Source organism: Panicum hallii, chromosome 5 (assembly GCF_002211085.1).
Source record: "Panicum hallii strain FIL2 chromosome 5, PHallii_v3.1, whole genome shotgun sequence".
NCBI lineage: Eukaryota > Viridiplantae > Streptophyta > Magnoliopsida > Poales > Poaceae > Panicum > Panicum hallii.
In genome coordinates, this window is record NC_038046.1 from 40,826,606 (window position 1) to 40,854,076 (window position 27,471).

The 27,471-nt window shown below is 46.8% G+C and overlaps 1 protein-coding gene across 2 annotated transcripts; it reads right to left on the minus strand.

Annotated features, from left to right (window-relative positions):
- Window positions 1–16,132: 16,132 nt before the first annotated feature.
- LOC112891724 (putative wall-associated receptor kinase-like 16) lies at window positions 16,133–27,389 on the minus strand. Of its 2 annotated transcripts, none has more exons than XM_025958665.1 (4): window positions 27,241–27,389; window positions 18,286–19,207; window positions 17,682–17,831; window positions 16,133–17,453 (listed from the first exon to the last, which is right to left on the minus strand). In XM_025958665.1, exons 2-4 carry the CDS (start codon window positions 19,154–19,156, stop codon window positions 16,270–16,272), a joined length of 2,205 nt encoding a protein of 734 aa, XP_025814450.1. In that variant the 5' UTR covers window positions 19,157–19,207; window positions 27,241–27,389; the 3' UTR covers window positions 16,133–16,269. The 2 variants fall into 2 exon arrangements, with proteins under 2 accessions (XP_025814450.1, XP_025814449.1); XM_025958664.1 differs by having other exon boundaries at window positions 18,286–19,210.
- Between the last annotated feature and the right edge of the window lie 82 nt (window positions 27,390–27,471).

Here is a 27,471-nt window from a genome sequence, read left to right on the forward strand (position 1 = left end):
TGCTCAGAGTCAATCTCGGAGACTCCTTCGATTTCTTCAGGATCTTCCTCTTCTTCGCCTGCAGGTGCTGGTACCACAGGAGGTACAGGCTGCTGTTGAAGTTCATTGATTTGCGCATTAGCATCATCAACTTCGAGAATAAGATCCTGGATCTGTTCTTGAAGAAATTCAATGATCGTGTTGCGTTGGATAATTATCGCATCACTCTCATTGATCTGGTCTTCCCGGTGCTGAATAGTCTCATTCCAGGCGGCAATGATCCCATCTTTCTCGATTGCCAAGGCTTGAAGTTGGTCAACTTGGGTGATGAGTCTGTCAGCCTCCCTAAAATGACTTCGCGCGGCATGAACTAACTGTCCCATTTCACGACGTAGTAACATTTGATGGTGATACTGCACATTCACAAACCGCATCATGCCTCGAAGTGCTTCTTCTGTTGGACCTTCCAGTCTGTGACTCTCAGGCATTACCCTGAGATTCCATTCTGACTCTTTGGGATCTGTGGTAGAAAATAAACCGATCGGCTGTCCAGCCACCTCTCTTGGATGTTGATTGCAGAAAAGATAAATAGCCTCTAGTGCGGCTCCTTCAATAGTGTCCACTATACGATAGCCCATCACAATAACTTCAATGGGCTGCCACTGGGAACGGAAAGGATGTTGAGGGATAACCATTCTGACTCGGGCTCGGTGAACACCTTCCTCTTGATACTCTACCGCATCATACTGTGGAGGTTCTGTATAATCAAATGTCCTTAAGGATTCCCAAAGTAAGCGAGGAAAACCTTCCCAATGCAAGGCATCTGTGTGGAGATGCCCTACCAGATCCCAAAAGACGTTAAGAGAGGCTGCCATCTGCAACAAGAATGCAAATGGTGAGACTTTTTACCTTGCTGAGAACTCACAAGATAAATGGAACAAGATAATCAAGTCTGATAACAGCAAAGGCTGGAAATCAGATGGATGCCTAAGATACTTAAGATGATCAACTTAGAACTATCATAAGAATCCTATCAACCCATTCTAAAGATGAATAACACACTATTCCTTCTTAACAGAATTTAAACATACATTATATTCATTTGTTTGATAATGCATGCACGTACTATTCGTCCTCACAACCAAAACAACTGCCGAATAGCTTCGGACTTACGTAGTTAGTTTCGGTGGCATAACACATACTGCACTCCCTATAACTAATCGATAAATCCCATCCGTCTTAATTTATTAATCGTGGTTAGCGTACCTGCAGAAAAACACATATATATATATATCATTAATCTTTCATGGCAGCATGACATGAAAGCGTCCCCAAACAGTACTGTTCACTATAGAAACAGCATCTGTATAATTACCGCCGTACAGACAACGTTAACATACGTCATCGAAATAACGTATTCACAGGGGTACCGCAAATTGCAGGGGTATGAACAGCGATCGCCATACCCTGCGCCGAACCATATACTCCCAATATAATCAACCTAAGTTGGTATATTGGCAGCATCTCAAGTAGGCCACTGCTTGAGAAACAGCGTTCGGTTCGCATCACTGACGGGAAGGCTAACTCCCCAGTTAGCTGAGGATCCTTACCTTCTTACCTCATGATCGCAGATATCGTTACAGAAAGTAAAGTTGAGTTATGCATAAATTTAAGTTTTGACGGAAAGTAGTGCTGCAAGTAAGAACTATCTCTTCATATATATATTCTAACTGCCACCTGATATTTCCCATATACATCCATAGGGCTTTACGATCTAAGCACAGCCTTAACGAAATCAACGCACATTTATAAATTCATTTGTTGGCCAAATTTTATTCTGAAAACACTTTTTAAGAGTTATTGTAATTGTAATGGTAAACCTACAGCTCTGATACCAGCTATGGCGGAACCGCCTGAATTACACCGGCTCAAATACGCAAGTCCTCTCTCAAGGGCTCCAACGTACTTCAAACGGTGTAACCCATTGGTCTGTCGGGTCTCCGCCCGATACAACCACGGTTCAACAGGATCGAAGCAGGTTTACCTCGCACGAAGGCGAGTTTACAATCACAGTACAGCTCATTAACTTTTAATTTACAGATAAGTAAAGATTATTACAAACCTTGTTCAAACTGCAAATAAAATTTATACAAACGGTGTTTAAGCCGACAAGCTAGACAGCTTGTCCCCGTTCACAGCGGAAGGAAAATAAACACGCGACTACTTTCGTCACAAAGGATGACACCATGCTCAGCCCAAGGCCTGGTGTCACTCAGGAGGGTCACTGCCAGCTGGGGACGGATCCCACTCCACGGACCAGCCAAAAGGAACAGAAGTTTGCCATGCAGGGTTGTCCGTGGGGTTCTCGAAGGTTATACCTGCAAATGGTACTAGCAAGACTGAGTATTCTAATGACGCATTGTAAAGGCTCTGGGTTTATTTTCAGCTGAAAAGCAACAAAGAGTATGAACAACTTTCAAGTTTTAGCTTTCATCTTCTAGTTGATTATCCATTCTAGGTTAGCACCTACACTAAGCAAGCAAGGTAGAGATTATCATCCATCAAGATTATCCCATCATTTGTTACACTTCTTACTCTATGTGGCAGAAGGAATAAGCAGTCTCAATTTCCGTGAGAGACGGACGATTCCGAATCGAATTTCAACCTTGCAATGGTAAACCTAACTCACATGCTTGGAACATCCAAAGATCATTCCGAAGCAACCGTTTGCCTTTCATTCCGACTTGTGGACAGGCCACCACAAGCGACTGCAGGACCGTACGCACACCAATTGTGCAGGACATACGTCTGTAGCGCGACTACAAAACCTGTATTCCTGCCTGCCTTCCAGAACGTACTCCCACACGTCGGTGCGTGTGAACATAAAATAAAGCTCGAGTGGTGGGAGGTATGTCCACTTACCGAGCCGATTGGTTACTAGGCTTACCGCTTTACCATATTTCGTGGCATGTGGCTAGTACTGTTCAAACGCTTAGCCACCACTACCACACATCTCGACCTTAACAGCTTTTAACAAAACAGACAGGGTAAAACCTCAGGTCATGATACAGCACATGACCCTGTCCGTCATCCTTATAGTGGTTGCAGAGTAGTAAACATGCAACTCCTATATCGCGCGAGTGACAGGAAATCACCCGACTTCTACCGGCCCTATTAGCGGTGCATCTATTCGATAAGGACGCGGTTACAATACATTGGGTTCCTAGTATCCATGCATCTAGGGTTTCATTACAACTCCTAGACTTAATGCATAGGGATAGATAAATAGATATAATTTGCAGTGTAAATAAAGTAGTGGGACATGTCCGGGGCTTGCCTTCTTGAGTGGGGGTGGGGGCAGGAGTGTCACAGGCTTCCGAACTTTGGTTCGGGGCTTCTGTTAGCTCCTCGGCGACATTCGTTGGGTCTTCAGAAAACCCTTGGTCTTGTCTTAAGACCAACTCGTAGTCTCCGTCGTCGAGCGTTGTCGATTCTACATGATATGCAACAATTTAATTTAAAAGGTGCTTCAGTTCAAGATTTTTTTCACGAAAAAGTTGCAATCCAACAAATAACACACATGAATTCATGAAACAAAGGGGTTTAGTGTTGAATTATCACTTACATTTAAGTCATGGGTATAGTATTGAATTTATGTAAAACAGGAACTAGAACATATGAATTTGAATTCAAATTCCAAGTTTAAATTCAAAATTTGGGTAACTAGAATTAGAAAGTCTTAAACATTTAATTATGGATTAAATATTAACACACTAGATTATGACAAAAAGATGCTAAGCAAATGAGCCTAAGGAACATGCTTAAGTAATTTCAAATCATTTTAAATTTGAATTGCTCAAATCCAAAAGAACTTAAAATATAGGACAAAGCTAAGTTTGAAACTTTTACACCAGTTTCTACATAGCCTATAGAGGCCATATACCAAAAATCATAACAAACAAAGCTAGCATGTAGAGATTATATCCAAAACATCCCTTAACTTTATATCTAAAATAGGTTCAAAAGTATTTGGTTTCAAACTAAACTATATTAATAAGAGTTGTAGGGTTTGAAAACTAGTTTCCAACAAAATTAGTTTTGCAATTTTTGGATTTTTCTACGGTTTTCTATGAATTTTACAAGATAGTTGCCTTATACACATGAAATAACAAAACACCTAAGGGGGGGGTCTTGGTACATTAGCGCCTAGGTCCCTAGGACACTCTAAACTCTTACACATATGCCCCTGCCTTGCCTCGACAGGGTCCGGCTGCTCGGCCCCGGCACGTTCTCTCCGGCGGCGAGGTCGCCGGCGGGGAGGGACTGGTCTGGCATGAACTACGAGACCTACGGAACACCTTGGGTGGGGATGTGCACGACAAGCGACAGTGGAACACGACCGGCGATGAGGAGGTGCGGCGGCCGTGACGGCGCGTCGCCGTTCCCGGCGAAGAGCGGTGAACCTGGGGAGCTAACGCACGCACGAGCATCAGTAGGCAAGGGGGAAACGATCTCCATACTTGAATCGATCAAGGAGGTAGCGGAGGGGGCTGTCAACGGCGCGGTGAAGTTCGAGCGGCTCCGGTGAGGGCGGCTCGGGTTGGGGGTGATTCCGGCGAAGGGGTGGCCGGGGTTGGACCGGATCAAGCTGGGGAACTAGGGGAGAAGGTGGGGAAGCACAGGGCTAAGGGAATTTGTGCGGGGTGGTGCGGTTGAGGAGGATTCCGGCGAGGGGAGCGGCGGCGGCTCGGTGCCGTGGGGAGAACAGGAAGGCAAAACAGCCGGGGAGAAGGGGCTCGATCCAGTTTTTTAGCAGCGCACGGTTGTAGGAAAGAAGGATAAGGGAGAGGGAGAACACGCAGCCAGTGCAGAACGGCGGGTGGCGCCGGCGTGCCTGACGGGACGGCGTGGCGGTCGCTCGGGGCATCTGCCCGATGTGGAGGAACGAGGGGCGGCCAGCGTGGGCAACGCGGGCGGTGGGAGGAGGGGCAGATCGACGCGTGGAGCAAGCTGCAGAGGGGCGCAGAGCCGTAGGACGGCGCTCAGGGCCGGGCGAGGGCGGCGGCGTGCAGCAGAGGAGAAGCAGAGGAGGAAGAGAGGAAGGTAGACGAAGGGGGACTGAAACGCAATATCAGAAAAAAGCAGGGACTCTACTGTAAAGCACCAATAACTTTTAAACCAGTGCTCAAATGGAGATGGGCCCAAAAGCAAAAGTGTATGGTTTTTCAAGATCTATAACTTTTCTTTAGGGTTCATCTGCAGAAGATCAACAGTTTTTAAATTAAAACAAAACTTAGCAAAGTTTTCAAACTTTATATAAATCCTATATAAAAACTACACTACAACTACATCCTAGGTGTAGTTTTGCATATATTTATGATTTAAACGTAAGTTTTCAACTTTTGCAAAACAACCCTCATACTCTTGAATTATATCCTCCATGTTTACCCATTTAGCATAAAAGGACCTCCATTAAAATATAATTATATAAACAAACACTTTTCCTTAGCATTGCACATTTTAAACACACCTTTGCCACATTTTGCACATGACAACACACTAAAACTCTAGGGTGTGACCATGCTATTTATCTGAGTGTCACAATCAGTCCATCAGATTCGTAGTTTTCTTAGTCTAGCTGGCTATTATCGCCGCTTTATTCCTGACTTCTCCAGAATAGCCAAACCTATGACCGAACTACTAAAGAAATGTGCCAAATTCTCTTGGGATCAAAAATGCGAAGATGCATTCCACACTCTCTGAGACCATCTTACAACTGCTCCAGTCTTAGCTCAACCAGATGTGTCAAAATCCTTCGACATCTATTGTGATGCATCAGGAACCGGGCTTGGTTGTGTACTTATGCAAGACAATCGAGTAATTGCATATGCATCACGAGCACTCAGGGTTCATGAACAGAACTACCCTACCCATGATCTTGAGCTTGCAGCAGTCATTCATGCCTTGAAGATCTGGAGACATCATTTGATGGGTACGAAATGTCACATTTATACTGACCATAAAAGCCTCAAGTACATCTTTACATAGGTAGACCTGAATATGAGGCAAAGACGCTGGTTAGAGCTTATCAAAGATTATGATTTGGAGGTACACTATCATCCAGGTAAGGCCAATGTCGTTGCAGATGCACTCAGTCACAAGGCACATTGTTCTTGCTTGTCTGTAGAAGCTTTCAACGAGACTCTTTATTGGGAAATGAGAAAGCTTAATCTAGAAATCGTTCCCCAAGGTGACTTAAACCATCTCTCGGTTGAAGCCTAGCTCAACGGCGCAATAAAGGAGTCAGAATTATTAAGCAGAAGATAACACAAGGAGAAAGGAAGTATAGGTGCTTCCGAGTAGATCCAGAAGGAGTTTTGTGGTTCAATGAACGTATCATTGTACCTAAAGACCATAAGCTCCGTAAACAGATATTGGATGAAGCCCAGCTATCTAAATTCTCTATGCACCCCGGTAGTACAAAGATGTACCAGGATCTGAAACAAAACTTTTGGTGGACTCATATGAAACAAGAAATTGACAAGTATATCTCCGAATGTGATATCTGCCAAAGAGTCAAGGCCAGTCATTTAAAAACTACTGGTATTCTTCAACCTCTACCTATTCCCTCTTGGAAATGGGAGGATATCAGTATGGACTTTATTGTTGGTTTGCCCAATACTTCTCTAAGGCAGGATTCTATTTGGGTAATCGTTGATCGATTGACCAAGACTGCACATTTCCTTCCTATGCATTTTACATATAATGCCAAGAAGTATGCTGAGATTTACTTGGATCAAATTATTCGTCTTCATGGAATACCTAAGACGATCATTTCCAATCGTGGAGCGCAGTTTATTGCTCAGTTCTGGGAGCAACTTCAACATGCTCTCGGAACTAAGTTAATTCAAAGCTCTGCATATCATCCTTAGACAGATGGACAAACTGAAAGGTGAATCAGATTCTGGAAGATATGCTTAGAGCCTGTGTCCTTCAGTATGACAAGAATTGGGATAAATGCTTGTCACTGGCAGAATTTTCTTACAATAACAGCTATTAGACTAAACTTAAGATGGCCCCGTTCGAAGCATTGTATGGTCGCCGGTGCCAAACTCCTTTGAGTTGGTCACAAACCGGCGAGCGTAAAATCTTTGGACCCGACCTGGTCATTGAAGCAGAGGATAAAGTAAAGATTATCCAGAACAATTTAAAGGCAGCCCAGTCTCGGCAGAAAAGCTACGCTGATATATGAAGAAGATCATTACAGTTTCAAGTCCGAGACTTCGTATATCTTCGAGTATCTCCTACTCGAGGTATTCAAAGGTTCGGTGTAAAAGGGAAACTTGCTCCTCGATACATCGGACCCTTTGAAATCCTTGAAATTTGTGGACCCGTAACTTACCGTCTTCAACTTCCTTTTCAATTAGCGGCCATCCATAACATCTTCCATGTATCCCAACTTAGGAAGTTTGTTAAAATTCCTACCGAGATCATCGATTCCCAAGCCATCGAAATCGAACCTGATCTGACCTATACAGAACATCCACTTAGAGTGTTAGACACCAAAGAGAGAAGTACTAGAAGAGAAACCATTAGGATGTTCAAGATTCAGTGGAACCATCATACAGAAGAAGAAGCAACATGGGAAACTGAATCTTATCTTCAGCATAATTTCCCAGACTTTTTCCAAGCCAACCTCCGAACTTGATCATTCAAATCTATTCTGTTCCGGAATCTCGGGACGAGATTCTTCTTAGGGGGGAAGGCTGTGATACTCAGGTAATTAGTGTTATCACACCCTAGATTTAAGTGTGATGTTATGTGCAATAGGTGGTAAAAGTGTGTTTAAAAATTAAAATGCTAAGGGAAAAGGGTTGTTTATATAATTATATTTTAATAAAGGTCCTTTAGTGCTAAATGGGTAAGCATGGAGGGTAGAATTTAAATGTATGAGGGTTGTTTTGCAAAAGTCAAAAACTTGTGTTTAAATCGCATATTTAGATGAAACTACACATAGGATATAAATGTGGTGTAATTTTAAAATAGGATTTATGTAAAGTTTGGAAATCTTGTTAAGTTTCAAATTAATTGCAAATCCTTAGCTCTTCTACAAATGATCCTTAAAGCAAAGTTGTAGCTCTTGAAAAACCATACACTTTTGCTTTTGGGACCATCTCCATTTGAGCACTGGTTTAAAAGTTACCTAGACATTACAGTAGGGTCCCTGGCTTTTCTTCTTTTTGCACCTAGGTCCTCCATCGTCTTCCTCGAGTCCCCGAGCTCCTCTGTCTCTGCCGCGCCCGCGTCATCCGCCACCGCCGGCCGATTCCCGAGCTCCTGCAGACCTGCACTGCCCCTCCCTTGCCCACGCGTCGCCCCACACCTCCTCCCACCGCCTGTGCAGCCCCCGCTGGCCGTTCTCCGCGTCGCCACGTCGGGCCGACATTGCCGAGCGGCTGCCACGCACCGCAGAGCACGCCGGCGCCGCCCGCTGTCCTGGGCTCAGCCCGTGACTGCCCCCTCTCTCCCTCTCCTCTACAAGGCCGTGCCCTCCTATAAAACCCGACCCGAACCCCCTTTCCCCCGCTTGCTTCCCTCTTCTTCCTCCTCGCGACACAGTGCTCGCCGCCGCATTCCTCGCCGGAATTCATCGCGACCGCGCCACCCCGCCCGAATCCCCGCTACCCGCCGCTTCCCCACCTTCTCCCCTAGCTCCCCGACCTGATCCGGTCCAGCCCCCAGCCTTCCTTCGCCGGAGTTTCTCCAACCCCGTCCGCCCCTCACCGGAGCCGCCCACGGACGACCTTACTGTCGACGACCTACTTCCACTCTTTCCCCAGCCAAACTTGGTACAGGAATCACTTCCTCACCTTCCCCTGGTGCTCGTGCGCGCCTTACTTGCCCATGTTCACCGGCCCTTCCCTGGAGCGCCGGTGACCCGACACGGCCGCCGCCCCTCCTCGTCGCCGGCCGTGTTCCACCGCCGCCCGTTGAGCACATCCCCTCCCAAACAGTCCCCTAGGTCCCGTAGATCGTGCCCGGTCATCCCCTCCCCGCCGGTTACCTCGCCGCCGGCGAGAACGTGCCGGAGCCGATCGGCCGGCCGCCGTCGAGGCTTGGCAGGGGCATATGTGCAAGTCTATCTTTTGTTCTAGGGACCCAAGCGCAAAAGACTAAGGACCCCCCCTAAAGGTTTTATTATTTCATGTGAACAATGCTGCTGCCTTGTAAAATTCGTAGAAAACTGTAGAAAAATCCAAAAATTGCCAAACTAACTTTTTTGGAAACTAGAGTACAAACCCTACAACTTTTATTAATGAAGTTTAGTTTGAAACTAAATAATTTTGAATCTATTTTAAACTTAAAGTTAAAAGGTAAATTGTGTATAACTTCTACATACTAGTTTATTTTTCTGTGATTTTTGGTATGTAGCTTCTATAGGTCATGTGTGAGCTTGTGTAAAAATTCCAAACCTAGCACTATTTTGTAGTTTAAATTCTTTTGAATTTGGGTAATTCAAATTTGAGATGATTTGAAATTAATTAAGCATGTTCCTTAGGCTTAATTAATTAGATCTTTTTGTCATAATCTAATGTGTTGATAATTAGTCTATAATTAAATTTTCAAGACTTTATAATTCTATTTACCTATGATTTGAATTTAAACTTGAAATTTGAATTCAAATTCAAATATTTAGTTTCTGTTTTCAGTAAAGCCAGTATTATAATCATAAATGATAATTCAAGACTAAACCCCCCTTGTTTCATGAGTTCATGTGTGTTAACTATTTGGATTGAAACTTTATTGTGAAATAAAATCTTAAACTTAAGCACTATCTCACTTAAATTAATGCATATCATGTAGAATCAAAGACGCTCGACGACGGAGACTACGAGTTGGTCTTGGGACAAGACCAAGGGTTTTCTGAAGACCCGATAAACGTCGCCGAGGATCTAACTGAAGCCCCGAACCAAAGTTCGGAATAGTAAACATGCAACTCCTATATCGCGCCCAATCCCGGGTAAGCCTTGCTGAGTATTAGAATACTCAGTCTTGCTAGTATCATTTTCAGGTATAAGCTTCGAGAACCCCACGGATAGTTCTGCGTGGCCAACTTTTGTTCCACATGACTGGTCCGTGGAGTGGGACCCGTCCCCGGCTAGCAGTGACCCTCCTGAGTGACACCAGGCCTTGGGCTGAGCATGGTGTCAACCTTTGCGACGTATGTAGTCGCGTGGTTATTTTTCCTTCCGCTGTGAGTATCGACAAGCTGTTTGGCTTGTCGATTTAAACACTGTTTGTATAAGTTTTACTTTGAGTTTGAACAAGGTTTTTAATAATATTTGAATATCTATAAATTAAAAGTTGATGAGCTGTACTGTGATTGTAAACTCGCCTTCGTGCGAGGTAAACCTGCTTTGATCCTGTTGAACCGTGGTTGTATCGGGCGGAGACCCGACAGACCAATGGGTTGTTCCGTTTGAAGTGCGTTGAGTTAGTATCAGCAAAATAGCGATGACTAGCGCACTTGAGCCGGAATAATTCAGGCGGTTCTGCCACAGCTTTGAGGCCTGAGAAGTTCTCTGGCGAGCACTTTAAGAGATGGCAAACGAGAGTGATTCTGTGGCTCTCTGCCATGAACGTGTTGTGGGTGTCTAAGGGCAAACCTGAGGGTACTCTTACCCCTGAACAGGAGAAGGCCTTTACCGAAGCCAACACACTTTTTGTGGGCGCTGTGATCGGTACACTTGTAGATCATCTACAGGATGTGTACCTTCATCACACAGACGCTAAAAAGTTGTGGGACGCCCTAGAGGCCGACTATGGCGGCACAGATGCTGGTGCTGAGCTGTACATCATGGAGCAGTACCATGACTACAAGATGATCGATGGGAAATCTATAGTCGAGCAGGCTCATGAGATACAGTGCATGGCTAAGGAGCTTGAGCATCTCAAGATCAACCTACCCAACAAGTTTGTGGCTGGTGGCATCATTGCTAAGTTGCCTCCTTCATGGAGGGATTTCGCCACTACTCTCAAACACAAGAGGATGGAGATATCAGTGTCTGATCTGATAGCATCTCTTGATGTTGAGGAAAAAGCTCGGGCCAAGGATGGGCGATATAAGGCTGCTGAGGGCCAGACTAGTGCCAATATGGTGCAGAAGTCTCACGGCAAAAGGCAAGGGCAAGGGAAAAAAAGACCAAGCCACAGCCTACCACTACTTTCAAGAAGAAGAAATTCAAGGAAGGTCAAGGCTGTTTTGTGTGTGGATCTACCGATCATTGGGCAAAGAGGTGCCCACACCGCAAAGGAAGGAAGCCTTCACCTAAGTAGAAGAGTGCGAACACGGTCACCATGGCTGGAGTGGAATCCAGTGGGTATAATTCTTTACCTTCGGTTTTTTTAGTATTTCAATCTACTAGTTGGTGGCTTGACACTGGTGCAAATGTTCATGTGTGTTCTGATGCTACCTTGTTTTCTTCTTACCAGACCGCTCGGGATTTTACCGTGATGATGGGCAATGGGTCGCATGCTACTGTTCGTGGTGTTGGCACGGTCGATCTGAAACTTACTTCGGGAAAGATCGTGCAGCTGAAGAACGTGCAGCATGTCCCTACTATCGGTAAGAATCTAGTTAGTGGATCCCTTTTGTGTAGGGATGGTTTTAATGTAGTGATTGAGTCCAATAAATTTGTCGTGTCTAAGTGTGGACAATTTATCGGTAAAGGCTATGAGTGTGGAGGCTTGTTTCATTTTTCAGTTTCAAATTACTGTAATAAGTCCGTAAACTTAATTTCTGATGGTATAAATGAGAGCGATGCATCTGTTTGGCACTCGCGTTTATGTCATCTGAATTTTGGCTCTATGTTTCGACTTTCCACCATGAGTTTAATTCCGAATTTTTCCATAGTCAAAGGTTCTAAGTGCCATAGTTTTGTGCAATCTAAGCAACCTCAAAAACCTCACAAGGTGGCAGAGGAGAGACATTTGGCACCTCTAGAACTCGTTCATTCAGATATCTGTAAGATGAATGGTGTGTTAACAGAAGGTGGAAAAAGATATTTCATGACCTTGATTGACGATGCAACTAGATTTTGCTATGTGTACTTGTTGAAAATGAAAGATGAGGCTCTTAACTGCTTTAAAATCTATAAAGCTGAAGTAGAAACCCAACTTGAGAAAAAGATCAAACGACTTAGGTCCGATCAAGGAGGTGAATATTTCTCTAACGATTTTGACTTATTCTGTGCGGAACACGGCATTATTCATGAGAGGACGTCTCCCTATTCACCCCAATCAAACGGGGTTGCCGAAAGGAAGAATCGCACGTTGTCTGACTTGGTTAACGCCATGTTAGACACCGCTGGATTATCTAAGGCATGGTGGAGGGAGGCAGTATTGACTGCATATCATGTTCTGAATAGAGTTCCCATGAAGAATAAGGAAAAGACTCCTTACGAGGAGTGGATTGGGAGAAAAACCTTCACTCTCTTACTTGCGCACATAGGGTTGTTTGGCCAAGGTGAATGTGCCAATCAACAAGAAGCACAAGTTGGGACCTAAAACTATGGACTGTATCTTTTTGGGTTATGCACATCATAGCATTGCTTATAGATTTCTAGTAGTTAAAACTGAGGTGCCTGATATGCATGTAAATTCACTGCTTGAGTCACATGATTCTACTTTCTTTGAGAATATTTTTCCTATGAAAGACTCGCATGTTATATCTTCATTACCTCTGAATGAAACAGTGAATACAACTCCTGAATCTGTTGAATTTTCTGAGCATGATGAACACACACTTGAATCAAATCATGAGGAGATTCACAGTGATGCTCCTAGGAGGAGCAAGAGACAAAAGACTGCAAAGTCTTTTGGTGATGATTTTACTGTTTATCTCATAGATGATTCTCCCAAAATAATCACTGAGACATTCTCGTCTCCTAATGCGGATGATTGGAAAGAAGCTGTCCATAGCGAGATGGACTCCATTCTCTCCAATGGAACTTGGGAGCTGGTCGAAAGACCGTATGATTGCAAACCTGTGGGTTGCAAGTGGGTGTTCAAGAAGAAGCTTAAGCCTGATGGTACTATTGACAAGTACAAGGCTCGTCTTGTGGCTAAGGGTTACACCAAGAAAGAAGGCGAAGATTTCTTTGATACTTACTCACCTGTTGCGAGATTGACCACTATTCATGCTCTACTCTCCCTGGCTGCCTCGCATGGTCTTCTCATCCATCAGATGGATGTTAAGACAGCTTTCCTCAACAGAGAGCTGGAAGAGGAAATCTACATGACACAGCCTCATGGTTTTGTAGTAGAGGGTCATGAGGACAAGGTGTGCAAGTTGTATAAATCTTTGTATGGCCTGAAGCAAGCACCTAAGCAATGGCATGAGAAATTCAACTCGACACTCATATCAGCAGGCTTTAGTGTCAATGAGGCTGATCGATGTGTGTATTACTGCTATGGTGGGGGCCAAGGAGTTATACTATGTTTGTATGTCGATGATATACTGATCTTTGGCACTAGTCTTGATGTAATCAACGAGGTCAAGATATTCTTGTGTCAAAACTTTGATATGAAAGATCTTGGTGAGGCTGATGTTATTCTCAACATCAAGCTGATCAAGGGAGAGAATGGGATTACTCTTTCACAATCCCATTATGTGGAGAAAATGTTGAATCGATTTGGCTATAAGGATAGCAAATCTAGTCCAACTCCCTATGATCCGAGCTTGATCCTTCGAAAGAACAAAAGAATTGGCAGAGACTAATTGAGATATTCACAGATGATTGGTTCACTCATGTATCTTGCGAGTGCAACGAGGCCTGAAATCTCTTTTGCTGTTAGCAAATTGAACCGGTTCACTAGTAATCCGGGAGATGATCATTGGCGTGCGCTTGAGCGTGTAATGCACTATTTGGTGGGTACTATGGAATACGGGATTCACTATTCCGGTTTTCCGGCAGTACTGGAAGGATACAGTGATGCTAATTGGATATCGGATCTAGATGAGCTGTGGCACTGTATGCCACTAGTGGATACGTTTTCACTCTCGGCAGTGCTGCTGTTTCATAGAGATCATGCAAACAGACGATCCTAACGAGGTCTACTATGGAGGCAGAACTCACAGCACTAGGTACAGCTACAGTGGAAGCCGATTGGCTTCGTGAGCTCTTGATGGACTTGCCTATTGTCGAGAAACCATTGCCGACAATAATGATGAACTGTGACAATCAAATGGTGATTGCCAAAGTAGACAGTTCAAAGAATAATATGAAGTCTTCAAGACATATCAAGAGACGGTTAAACTTAGTTAGAAAAATGAGAAATTCCGGAGTTATCACTGTGGGTTATGTCCACACTGAAAAAATCTGGCTGATCCGTACACCAAGGGGCTGTCACGTAATGTGATAGATAATGCAAGGAGATGGGTTTGAGACCTGTATAAGCTATTCCCTAATGGTAACCCAACCTATGTGATCGGAGATCTCGTGAATTAGGATCTGGGAAGAACAAGCTAGAGGTTAGTATGAGAGTAACCTTTTATACTCACTCGAGAAGGATGCAATACTCTCGATTACTGCATGGCAAGTTGGCATTGGCCTTAATGTATTCTGTTGGCTTTAATTAGCAAAGACATTATCCTGCAGAACGTTCTTGAAAGAATACACCTATGTGAGCCCGACTGTTGGACGGTCGCAGTCTGTGAGATTCGGGTGATCTCTATTAAGCTCATGAAGAGACCAGGGAGTACGACCTATATGCTCCAACCGCGAAGTAGCCTACTGGAGGTCAAGTATCAGTTTGACTGTAAGTAAAACTCATTTCCACAAAACTTACAATTCAAGGCTTAGTCCATTGTTCAAGTTGTAAAATGAGTGTAACTTGCTGTTCTAGATGGAAGTTCAACTTAACAATCTCCATTGAAATATTGGTATATCAAACAACAGTGGGTTGAGGCAAAATTATAATGAGACTTTGAGATTTGGTGGGGGATTGTTGGAATATTTGGGCCTAGCCCATGTAAATCCAAATAATTCCTATAAAATCTCAAAGGCCCATTAGTGCATAGGTGCATGGCAACAAGTTAGTCCCACCTTGCTAGTGAAGGTGGAGGGAACCTAACTTAAATAGTTGGATGCTCTCCATGCTCTTGCAAGTGTGGGTGAGAGGAAGAAGGAAGAACACGCGCGCGCTCGCTTGCCGGGCAGGGCCGGGCTCGGGCGAAGGGCGCGGGCGCGGGCGCGCGAGGTGCGCGTGAATGGTCCGCCAAAATCCGGGTCCAACTCTTGCGGGAAATCGGCTTTCTTTTGCAGATTTGTTTTCTGTTACGTCCGTAAAGAGCCGATCCACAAAGAGCCGATTGTTCCCATGATCGGCTCTTCGGTAAAGAGCCGATCTGTTCTCCGGTCTCGGGCGAAGGGCGCGCAACGTGCGCGTGAAAGGTCCCGAAATCGGCTGAAAGCCGATTGATCTCCGGCGGCTTCCTTTTTTGCCACTTTGAATCTGTTACGGATATCACGCGCGGAATTTTGGGAACTCGTAACCGACTAGGTTTTTGGGACGCTAAAAACCCTAGCGGTTCTTATAAATACGCGCGTGTGCCTGCACAGAAGTGCACAACCTAAGAACACACAACGCGCCTCACGCCTCAGCCTGCCTGCTGCGCCGCCGCGTACGCTACTTCATCCCGTTCGTCGCCGTGCACCGGCAATCGGGAGAGCACGTCTCCGGAATCTCGTCCTCAGCGATCCTGCACTGGGAGAGGGCGAATAAGGTTTTTGGGAAGCGCTCTGCGCGACTGCTCGAATGCTTCCACATCGCCGTCCTCTACGTTCTTGTCACCACAGCTCGTCTACCTCCTCGTCAGTGGGGCGCGACTCAGCGTCGTCAAGTGCGCGGAGGTGCTGATCGTCGCCGTCGGCATCTTTGCCTGGTTATTCCGATCGGACAAGAAATGTACGGTTTTCTGTCCCTAACTATACCTTTCATACCTAGTATGATCTGGTTAGGGTTGATCTTGCTGTTGCAATATTTTATCTTAAATTACATTATGAGCATGTTTAGATTTATTCGTTTTCTGTACGTAATTTTCGTCATGGTCATGATTTATCTTCGGATTAGTTTAAAACTGAAACTCCTATTTATTCCATCAAGTGTTATGTCTATATATATGATCCCGATCTAATAGGAATTCTGAATTACAGTTTGATTATGAAATTTCACCTAATGTAGCGATTAACACCATAGGCTAAAGTAAAGCCATGTTACATTTTTTTTTCACCTGATGTAGTACGAATTGCTTTGGTCGTTCATGGGCATTTCCTCAACTCTTCCTGGGTACTCCGTACTTTCTTCTATTTCAAGGCTACTGGTTGATTTTCCAGCGAGAAAGTTCTCGGTCTCAGTGTCATGATGTAACCATGGATGTTTTGAAAGTTTCCTTAGTCTGCTGAGCTCCTCGGAAACCTCCTTCATCGAGGGCCTGTTGTCACTGCACATATCCAAACAGTGTTTTGCTAGCTCCGCAAGTCCTCTAAGCAACTCCATGCTTTCATGCTCTTTTATTTGACTGTCCAACATAGCTTCAAGATTGTTCTCCTTCATAGCCAATAGAAAATTTGATGACAAGCTTCTATGTACATCATTGCTTTCAAGTTTGAGTGGCATTTTTCCAGTGAGGATCTCCAAAATGACAACACCAAAACTGTAAACATCGCTCTTTTCTGTCAACTGGCATGTTTGCATATATTCCGGATCAAGATAACCACATGTCCCTTGAACCATTGTCACAAACTGGGCTTCATCAGTTGGTGCAAGTATTGAGGCACCAAAATCTGACACCTTGGCCATATAATTCTCATCAAGAAGGATGTTAGAGGTCTTCACGTCACCATGTAGGATCGGTGGATTCGCATAGGAATGTAAAAAGGCAAGCCCATCAGCTGCCTCGTTGGCAATCCTCAATAGAGAACTGAAAGGTACATGCAATGAGCGGTTCTTGCCATGAATAAGATCAAACAACGTCCCATTTTGGATGAACTCATACACTAGCATCGGGACTTCCACCTCAAGGCAGCAACCCAATAGCTTAACGATGTTCTTGTGATTGATCTGGGAAAGAATCAGCATTTCTTTACCAAACTCCTTCTTGTGCCTATCATCAATTAGTGAACATTTTTTAATTGCCACTGGACTATCCTTGATTATCCCCTTGTACACAGTGCCATGACCTCCATGTCCGAGAATTTCGCTTTTGTCAAATTTATTTGTTGCTTGTTCTAGTTCTGCTTCAGTAAACACTGTAAACGCAAGCCCCTGGTCCGATTTCATTTTCTCAAATAATAGGAGTCCTCCATGTTGCTGGAAATACTGATTCTTGACATTTGTAAGCTTTCGTCTTTCAAAAATTACACGCGTGCAGAATATGATAATCACTAGAACAATGGAGCCGACACAAATACCTGCACATTGATATCAAATACTTTATTAACTTAACTACAGACAAACTTCTACTCCCTCTATTCAGATTTAGAGTGTTTCATCAACGAATTGCTTTTGGAAGATAAAAGGTGTAAGAGAGCATTGTGATACTTTGTTGCTTTGAGAATTCTGGGCACCCTCTAAAACTCAACTTCTATTTAATACACCTTCTAAATAAAAACGGAGAGGGTAGTGGACTAGTGGTTTACCTATGATAAGGTTGATATCTGGGTTGCAAGAGTTTGTTTCCTTATCCATCTTTCTCCACGGAGGACATGAACAGCGGTACCCTCCTTCTATGTTGTGGCAAACTGCACTTCTGGGGCACACTTTTGGATTCTGCTTACACTCATCGGCATCTGCAGGTGAAAAAAACAAGCGCACTTCAGCTCAAGTGAGTAAGCCGATATCAAACTGATTTCGAGAGCTAAGCATGCTAACTTCATTTCACTATATTTGTCTATAGCCTCAAGATCCATTGAGGATATGGATAAATGATATAGTTTTTGTAATACTTTTACTCACACTCCCTAATTGAATGCCCCAATAGAAAGAAATGGTTGTATGGTGACATTTAATAAGGTATTAATGTTCATTTCACATTAATTTTTCATTGAAAATATTAGTTTTCTATTTGTATGGTGTGCTATGAATAAATATAATGGAACGAAGGGAGTACTATGAAATGACTGGAGCCACAATACTATAAAAATGGATACTTCCTCCCTAAATTACCGCTGAATTCAGCATTCAAGACGTGTTGTATATGAACCGAAGATAAAAATGATCAGCAAAGCATAGATACGAACTCACCCCTGCATCCATCAGGGAGATAAGGGTTCCCTTCGTACCCGGTTGAGCAACTGCACAGATACCCAGGGCCATTGGCCGAATCCACACACTCGCTGTTTCTATGGCGGCATGCGTAAGAGGACATGTTCCTGGCCAGGTCACATGTCGCATTTCCAATTGCCCAGTCCAGAACCAGTGGCTGCCGCCCCTCGTAGGTCTCGTTGAAGCTCGAGGTGGTTATGTACTCGCTGCTGAATCTGAATGACTCTGTTTCCACCAGCGCAGCGTAGCCGCATAGATTGAAGTCTGAACTGTTTGAGTCATTGTACACAATGTACATAGTGACGTCATAGCGGGTCAAGTCCTTGGGTATGGCATTTTGGCAGCAGCCTACACCCAGGCACGAACCGTTGGTCAAGGCCTTTGGGCTCTCACAAACTGATGCACATGCTGTGGTATATCCTGTCCTGTTATAATCATTGTAGATGTATGCGAGTGTGTTGCAGCCGATGACTATGAACTTGTTGTCCGTGTCTGAGAACCGATACGGCCACCATCGGGAGAAGTCAAGCGACCATAGGCCTTCTTCCATTTCTCTTGTGTTATTGTTGTAGCAATATGTGGAGATGGCGTTCAGCGCCCGAGTCTTGCCGTGAGACACTGAGATATTTAGAACCTCGACATTTCCAATGAAGGGCTTATCGATTCCACTGGCATTCTTGTTGCAACTGATTTCGAAGCCTTCTTCTATAGCACAGCCTGTGCCATTAAGGCCAAACGGATAAGGAATTTCCACATCACCGCAATGAGTCTGGCAGTCAGGGGCACGCTGCGCTGATGTAGATGGTAGGTGCAGCAGGATTGCAACTCCGAGCAGGAGCATTGATGCCATATCGACTCTTCGAAAAATGGTGTTGCCACAGCACGCGCCCTATGTGCTAGACTGCTAGAGGAAAGAAAGATATATGGTTAGCCAACTTAATTGTTACTACTAGAAAATAAATCATCCGTCCACCCTAGAATTAGTACTGAATCCAATGCCTACCGGTATATTTAGGGTAAACATAAGGATCCAGAGATTTTAGTACCGGCTGATAACACCAACCATACTAAAACCTATATATTACTAGTACCGGTTAGTGTTACTACTCTGTACTAATGCCTACACCCATATTAGTAACACCACTTGATACTAATATATAGCATTTAGTATAGTTCGATGTTACCATCCGGTACTAAAGGTCTTTCACGAGTTAGTTTAAAAATAAAGCATGTCTCTCAATCATAATTATTATGCAGGTGAGATAGTAAGGTGGTTACACGTGAGGTAAGAGGTTCCGAGTTCGAATCCAACGCACAACACACGCGTATTTTACTTTGGATGTCATTGCAGGCCTCCTCCCAGGTTCAAAATATTTGTTTAGTACCTGATGCTCACCGGTATTAAAAGATGGAGACTTTTTAGTCTCGGTTACGTAATACCTCCCTTTCCCAGCCAGTACTAGGAGCATGTTTTCTACTGTTTTCTAGTAGTGTGCTTGTTAGTTAGCCAACTTAATTGCTTTAGTTATCTTTTGTCTACACTAATTTATTGTCTAATAAAAACTAGGTTACTCAAGAAACTTTTGATTGCTGATTCTTGACTGCATTGCAATGCATGGTTCTATGTCTATTCTTACAAATTTTAAATTAGTCAAACAAGATCGCAGTCCCAGATTAATTGTGGCTCACTAAATCATCCATAAGTGGATAATTTGTAGGTTTGGCTGCTAAGAGAATTTAAAGAACCGGACTCAAACTACCAATATGATAGTACTTTCTCCAAAGTTATTTACATGAATAGGCATATGGAGAGTATTTTTGCCTTTGCAGGTTCTTTTATGGTACATAGTATCATACGAATGTTTTTTTTCCCCATGAGTTAGGATTGTTTTTTCCGTTGAGTTGGCCATGAGTTAGGATGCATTATCTACACTAAGGGTGTGTTTGGTTGGACTTTCCAACCTGTTTTTGTTTTGCAAAAGCCAAAAGCCAACTAAAGAGCTCAAAAGCTCTAAGTGCTTTTGCCCAAAAGCAGCTTTCACTGCAGTACAAATGCAAAAGCATCTCTTCCCCTGCTTTTAGTGGCTTTTGGGGCAAAAAATTATCCACTTACCACTAGTTATCAAAAAACGGTTCGCTCTTCTATTCTCCCACCTGTCCGACTCCCACCCGTCTCCCTATCGCCTCCCACCCGCGCCTCCGCCCCCACCTCCGCCGCGGCCGCCGCCCCACCCCGCCCCGGTCGCCGCCCCGGCCGCCTCCGCCCCACCACCGCCCCGCCCCGGCCGCCTTCGCCCCGGCCCCCGCCCCACCTCCGCCGCGGTTGCCTGCCTCCGCCCCAGCCCCCGCCCCACCCCGCCCTGGTTGCCGCCCCGCCCCAGCCCCCGCCCCCACCCCACCTCCGCCGCGGCCGCCCGCCTCCACCCCGGCTGTCTCTGCCCTAGCCCCTGCCCCGCCTCCACCCCGGCTGTCTCCGCCTCAGGCCCTACCCCACCTCCGCCATGGCCGCCGCCCCACCCCATCCCCCACCTCCGCCCACCTCCGCCGCGGCCGCCGCCCCACCCCGGCCGCCTTCGCCCCACCGCCGCCATCTATAAGTGGCACGGCACAAACACAAGGAGATGGAAGCGAAGATGTAGAGAATGAGAATACCATAAATACCATTTCGTAATAAGATCATTGATGATTTGGTTAGTGCGAGAGGAGGATAATTATGTTGAGATACATCATAATTTTCTGAGCCCTTTACCTTCTGTAATTGCTACAGTTTTATTTATGTGGACCATGAAAACTTAGAAAATTTAATGTTTTCCTTTCCAAAAAAAATATATTTACACGAAATAGTGAACATATTAGATTTGTACAAGTATTTATAGATAGACAGTCCTACAAACCTTCAGGGGTATTACAGGTATTTCACCCACATTACATAGTTTCCCACAGCTCACAGCTGATCTAACTAAATAGTCTTCTATTTTTCCCATAACAACTTTTTCACAGCAGCTTTTCCACAGCCCACAGCTCACAGCAGCTTTTCAAAAGCCACAGCCCAATCAAACACACCCTAAATGTTAGATTTAGTTTCACATTGGAAATTGACGGTGAGGGAGTACAACATATAATGTGGGGCAGCCCTCACCTATGAGACTAGTCTTTTTTTTTAAGTTAGGCCTGAGATCCTAGTTGTTGTGGGCTCAGAGGATTTGGGTTTGGTAGGGTGCCGGCTCGTGGGTATAGGCCGGACCAATTTTCGCCGTGCACTATAACAATTGGTATCAAGAGCTATGATTTAGATTGGATCTAGAGATTTTGCGGAAGATCAGCTTGAGATTCGAGGATTATGCATCTATACAAGTTTTCCTGCAACGTGCGAACTGGCTTTAGTCCTGGTTTCCCAACCGGGACTAGCTATCCGGGACTAATGTTCCTGACCTTTTTGTCCCAACGGCTATTCAACCGAGACTTTTTCAGAAAAAAATTTGGCTCGCAGGCTCCCGCACGCACGCCAGCTTCTCCAAATACAAAGATTTCTCCAAAATTACAATCATAAAATCAATTACAATCACAAATCAATCATTCACAAAATCAATCACAACCACAAACGATTCATTCACAACTCAATCCAGCACATATACATCTTTGAAAAAAAAGTAAAAAAACAATCCTGGCCTTTGCGCCGCCGCCGTTGGGGCTAGGCCGAGCCGAGGCCGCCCGCGCCGCCGCTCGCCGGGGCTAGGCCAAGCGGGATCTGGCCGCGCCACCCGCCGGAGCCTGGCCGAGCCGGGTCTGGCCCCGCCGCCCGCCGCTGCTCCTGTGAGGAGGAAGAAGGGAGGAGAGGACAGTTCCCCCCATGAGCCAGCCGCAGCCGCTCCCACCCGCCCGCCACTGCTCCCATACACGAGGAAGAAGGGAGGAGAGGGGGCAGCGGAGGAAGGGAGGAGAGAGGGCGGCGAGGGCCCCACGCGCCGGCTGCCGGGGTCTCGTGCTGCTCCCGTGTCGCTCCCTCGCACAAGGAAGAAGGGAGAGGAGGCGGTGGCAGAGGATGAAGGAAGGGCGGCGGGGAAGATGAAGAGAGCAGCCAGAGGATGAGGGTGGAGAGAAGAGAGGATAAGGGTGGGGAGAGGATGACTGAGTTCCGAGAGACAGGTAGTCGAAGAATGAAATAAGAAAGAGATCGTACTTCGAGGGGCGCTGTTTTTGTCTCGGTTGTTCACTCCGTCCGAGACTAAAAGAGTTATTTTAGTCTCGGTCTAACGCTACAGCTGGGATTAATGGGTATCGTAGCTTTTTTTCCGGTTGGAACTACCAACCGGAAATAAAGGTAGACTATTATTTTCGGTTGAAGGCTCCAACCCGAATAAAAGGTTTCTTCCTCCTCCCTCTCGGCCCCTAGCTGTTGGATCCGGGACTAAAACCTTCATTAGTCCCGGACCAAACAGCAGGGACTAATATTAAGGATGAATGATTATTTCTGTAGCAGTGAAGGCACATGGTGCAGCATGGCTACGACTGGTGGTGCGTGTACGTGGTGCACGTACGTGTACAGCTGCGGCAGGTCGACGAAGCGTCGGCGATGGCTTCGATGAGGACAACAGGTGTGGTCGTTGCGGGAGCTCAAACACCGTGCTGGTGAGGCCGTGGGTTCGTGCAGGGGCGGCAAGCTTTGTGGTGTTGTGGCAGATCAGGAAGGGCATCCCAATTGTATTGGTCATGGTCTATTGGTAGGCGGCAGCAGCGGCTTATGCACGGAGGAAGTTCGGATCAAAGTCACTTGTGATTTGTGAACCAGAGCAGGGCCCAGCATGCATGGGCCCAGCATGCATGGAGTTAGAGAGGGTCTTTAGGAGATTAACGTGGTGCCGTCGGTGAGCACTACAAGCCACATTTATTTTTTACTTGTTCGTTTTGCTTTGTCCAACTTAGTGAGGACTCTTGGAGTGGACCCGCACGTGAGGCTTCTTGATTGACTAAGTTTTGGATACGGGAGAAGCAAGGAAACAATAAAAGAAGGTGAGGAGCTAAGAGTAGAGAAAGCATATCGATCAGATGTTTACTTGGATCGAAGAGCAAGTATCGGTACTTATCGGTGGGTTCCGGGTGGCAGCATAGGTGCTAGATGACTCGACGTGAGCAGTGCTTGGTTCATGCATAAAAACTCGAGCAAGCAATGGTGTGAACTAATGGGTTCGTATATGGTGCTTCGATGATGACAGGCGGGTTAATTCGGCTAGGAACCCGGCCAGACAGACATTCAGCGGTAAGGGTGGATGGTCTGGCGACTGGCAAGCCAAGGGATCAGTATATGGCGATGAGGTGTGTCGTGCGGAAGACGTGGCATGGTTGTGGGCACAACAGAGCTACGGAGTAAGACAGGACGTCGTAGAAGCTGGTGGAAACTGCAACAGGCGAAGGAGGAGAGGTAGCGTTCGACTGACCAGACCTTCATGCTGGTGTTGCAGGCTTGTTGGCGACGAGCGGAAGCTGTTGATGGTGTTCGGTCGTGGTGTGTTGGAACCGAGAACGTCGATTGCTCGCTCCGGAACGACCTCACTTCAATTGTTGGAACCGAGAACGTCGATTGCTCGCCCCGGAACGACCTCACTCGCGCTCACTCGCTAGGAATGGCTAGCAGCCCAAGGAAGAAGATGAACAGTGTTGTTTCGGCGACAAACGCCCCGGCGACGAGTTCGCCTGTATGTTGGCCGATTTACTCACACCATCAAGCTATTGGTTACAGAGGGAGAGGTGCTACTTATAGCCGTGGCAGAGCTCACCTCCATGCCCCACGACTCCCACGCCATGGCCGCTGCATGCGCGACGTCGTGCCCGTGCGACGCACTCGCGCACACGGCGTGTCCACGCACTCAACGGTCTGGCGATATTCGTGCCACCCCTCCAACTAACATGCGCACCCGCTGCATCGCCTGCACGTGCGAGCTCGATCCTATCGCGCCGCGCCTAGCTGGCCCGAGCCGGCAGCTCTGCTGCTCCGTGCTCGCCGTCCTCGGCGTCGTGCGCCACACACACGCACGTGCTTGGTGCACGCACTGTCCAAACTCACGCACACACACCCATTAATCCTAACCATGTCACGATTATTTCTAACACTCACCCCCCTAATCTTGACATGGATCGATCACCGTCTTCACAGGAGCGCCGGGTCTCGCCGAAGTCGGCGAGCAGCGCCGTCTCCTCCTTCTTGCGTTCGCGACAATACTTGGCGATGTGGCCGCGTTCCCCGCACTCGAAGCATCGGCCGCGGTTCCGGCTCCACCCGCGCCGGCTTGAACCCGACACCGTGCTGCTCGCATCGTCGTCGGTGTCACTGTTGCCGTCGCCCTTGTTGCCACCGCATCGTGTGTCGCTGCCATTGCCGCCGCGCCGTGCATCCTTGCCGTTCCTGCCATGCCGCACGTCGCCGCCGCGCGTCTTCTCCTTGTTCCGCTGCCGACGCCATTCCTCCCACCGCTCCTCGGTGAGGTACAGGCGCCCAGCCACCTCCACAGTACCTTCCTCCGCGTCTTCGTTGTCTGCTTCCTCCGCCACGCGCAGCCGCCCAACAAGCTCCTCGATCGTCGCCGTGTTGAGGTCGGTGAGCATCTCGATCACCACGGCCACCTGCTTGAGGCGCTTGGGGACGACGCGAAGGATCTTCTTCACGACGCGGTGGTCCTCCAATGTCTCGCCCATCTCCCAGAGGCTCGCGACGAGGCCGTTGATCCGCAGCGCGAAATCACCCACTGTTTCGCCGTCGCGGAACGCGACATTCTCATACTCCTTCCACAAGCGTTGCACACTCGCGGCCTTTACGCGATCATCGCCGACACGCATCGCCTTCACCGCGTCCCATGCCTCTTTCACCGACTTCTTCACGGCGAGCCCGGCCTTCATCTCCGACGGCACCGCGCGCAGGATGGCGACCATCGCCCGCCGATCCTTGGGGCGCTCCTTGCACACGGCCTCCACCGCATCCCATAGTTCCATCGCCTCCAGCGAGACCTGCATGACCAACGCCCACTCGTGGTAATTCACCTTGGTCAGCAGCGGGATCTCGACGGAGTTGGTGTTGACAACGCGCTCCACCGCGGCGCTCGACGAGCCCACGCCGTCGAACATCTTGAGGCCATCCTTCGCCGGCGGCGTCTCCATCCTACCCCTGATACCAATTGTTGGAACCGAGAACGTCGATTGCTCGCCCCGGAACGACCTCACTTCAATTGTTGGAACCGAGAACGTCGATTGCTCGCCCCGGAACGACCTCACTCGCGCTCACTCGCTAGGAATGGCCAGCAGCCCAAGGAAGAAGATGAACAGTGTTGTTTCGGCGACAAACGCCCCGGCGACGAGTTCGCCTGTATGTTGGCCGATTTACTCACACCATCAAGCTATTGGTTACAGAGGGAGAGGTGCTACTTATAGCCGTGGCAGAGCTCACCTCCATGCCCCACAACTCCCACGCCATGGCCGCTGCATGCGCGACGTCGTGCCCGTGCGACGCACTCGCGCACACGGCGTGTCCACGCACTCAACGGTCTGGCGATATTCGTGCCACCCCTCCAACTAACACGCGCACCCGCTGCATCGCCTGCACGTGCGAGCTCGATCCTATCGCGCCGCGCCTAGCTGGCCCGAGCCGGCAGCTCTGCTGCTCCGTGCTCGCCGTCCTCGGCGTCGTGCGCCACACACATGCACATGCTTGGTGCACGCACTGTCCAAACTCACGCACACACACCCATTAATCCTAACCATGTCACGATTATTTCTAACATGGTGCACATGACGACTGATAGGAGTTCGACAACGGATTCAGTGGGTGCTTAGGAACGATAGAACGGGTGCTTAGGAACGATACAACGGATTCAGTGGGTGCTTAGGAACGATAGAACGGGTGCTTAGGAACGATACAACGGATTCAGTGGGTGCTTAGGAACGATAGAACGGGTGGCAGGATGACTTGGTCAAGGTGTTCAGCAGCTCACTAGTAGTCTACTTGTGATGGATAGACTGGGGCGGACAGTTCGCGGGGCACATAGCGGGCAATTCAAGATGGCCGGCGGACAGTTCACCTCATTCCGTGGTGCATGACGGAGAGACTGGTGGCAATAGACTAGTCAGACCGTGATAAGAGACTACGATGACAGGATCAGCGACAACATAGGAACGTGGCAACTGACGGGGTTATCGTTCTCCGTGGCTTGGCAACACATGGCGCGAGTTCAGTGTACAAGTTTTGCATGGGAGGAGTTTGTGTGCTTCCAAATCAGCAAGGGCGCAAATGATTCGAGTTGCATATGCGGGATTCTGAAGCATGGATCGAAAGGCGCGAAGAAGCTTCAAAGTTTGAACTAGAAGACTACGGATGCCTGTACTTGCAACTTGCAACTGGAGTAATCTAGTTGGTCGGGGCTGCATGAGACTACGGTGTAAGACGTCAGGCGTAGTATGGCAGCCAAACGGAAGAGCAATGCTAATATGGCAATGAAAGAGCCCAATTTTTTATGTGACTCAGATGCAGGCTACTCGCTTATGGCGCGGCTTAGTTGAACAAGTAAAACTAGGCTCACGTCGTTCTTCGAAGCTGACTGCTAAGCTTAAGCTTGGTCGCTGGAACATATTTTTGTTTGACGATTTTTATGTGCAAATGGACACGATCTAACATCGAGCCCTCCAACTATCACAGCCTTTTTAAACCGTGCAAAAAGAAAAATAAACCGGAAATTCATAATTGTTCTGCTAAAAGGGGGAATTTAGAATTGCTTGAAACTTGTTATCTTGTGGTCCTAATTCTAACTGGACCCAATCAGGAGTTCTGAGCCGATCAACAAAGCATGGGACTGCCAGCGCTTATAATAGCGTCTACGCTGCTACGCATGTAAATTTTTACAACCTGAGAAAAAGGGGAAGAGCGAAACCAAGAAGCCGTGAGCGTAATACCTTGGCCAAAATGATGATTCCTCTTCTTCTTCTTTGCCGCAACCTGTCTCCACGATCCAGAAAAGCCAGGGAACTAGGGAAGAGATGCGCTTGCAAGCAGCCCGCGTACTAGTCTTCTTATGGGTTGCTGTGTGCGTGCGTGAATTGGTCACTTGGTTCCAATGGGTTTGTACGAGTCTTCTTAGACTCTCCATATAATATATTGATGCCCAGTTCTCTGGTATGTTACAG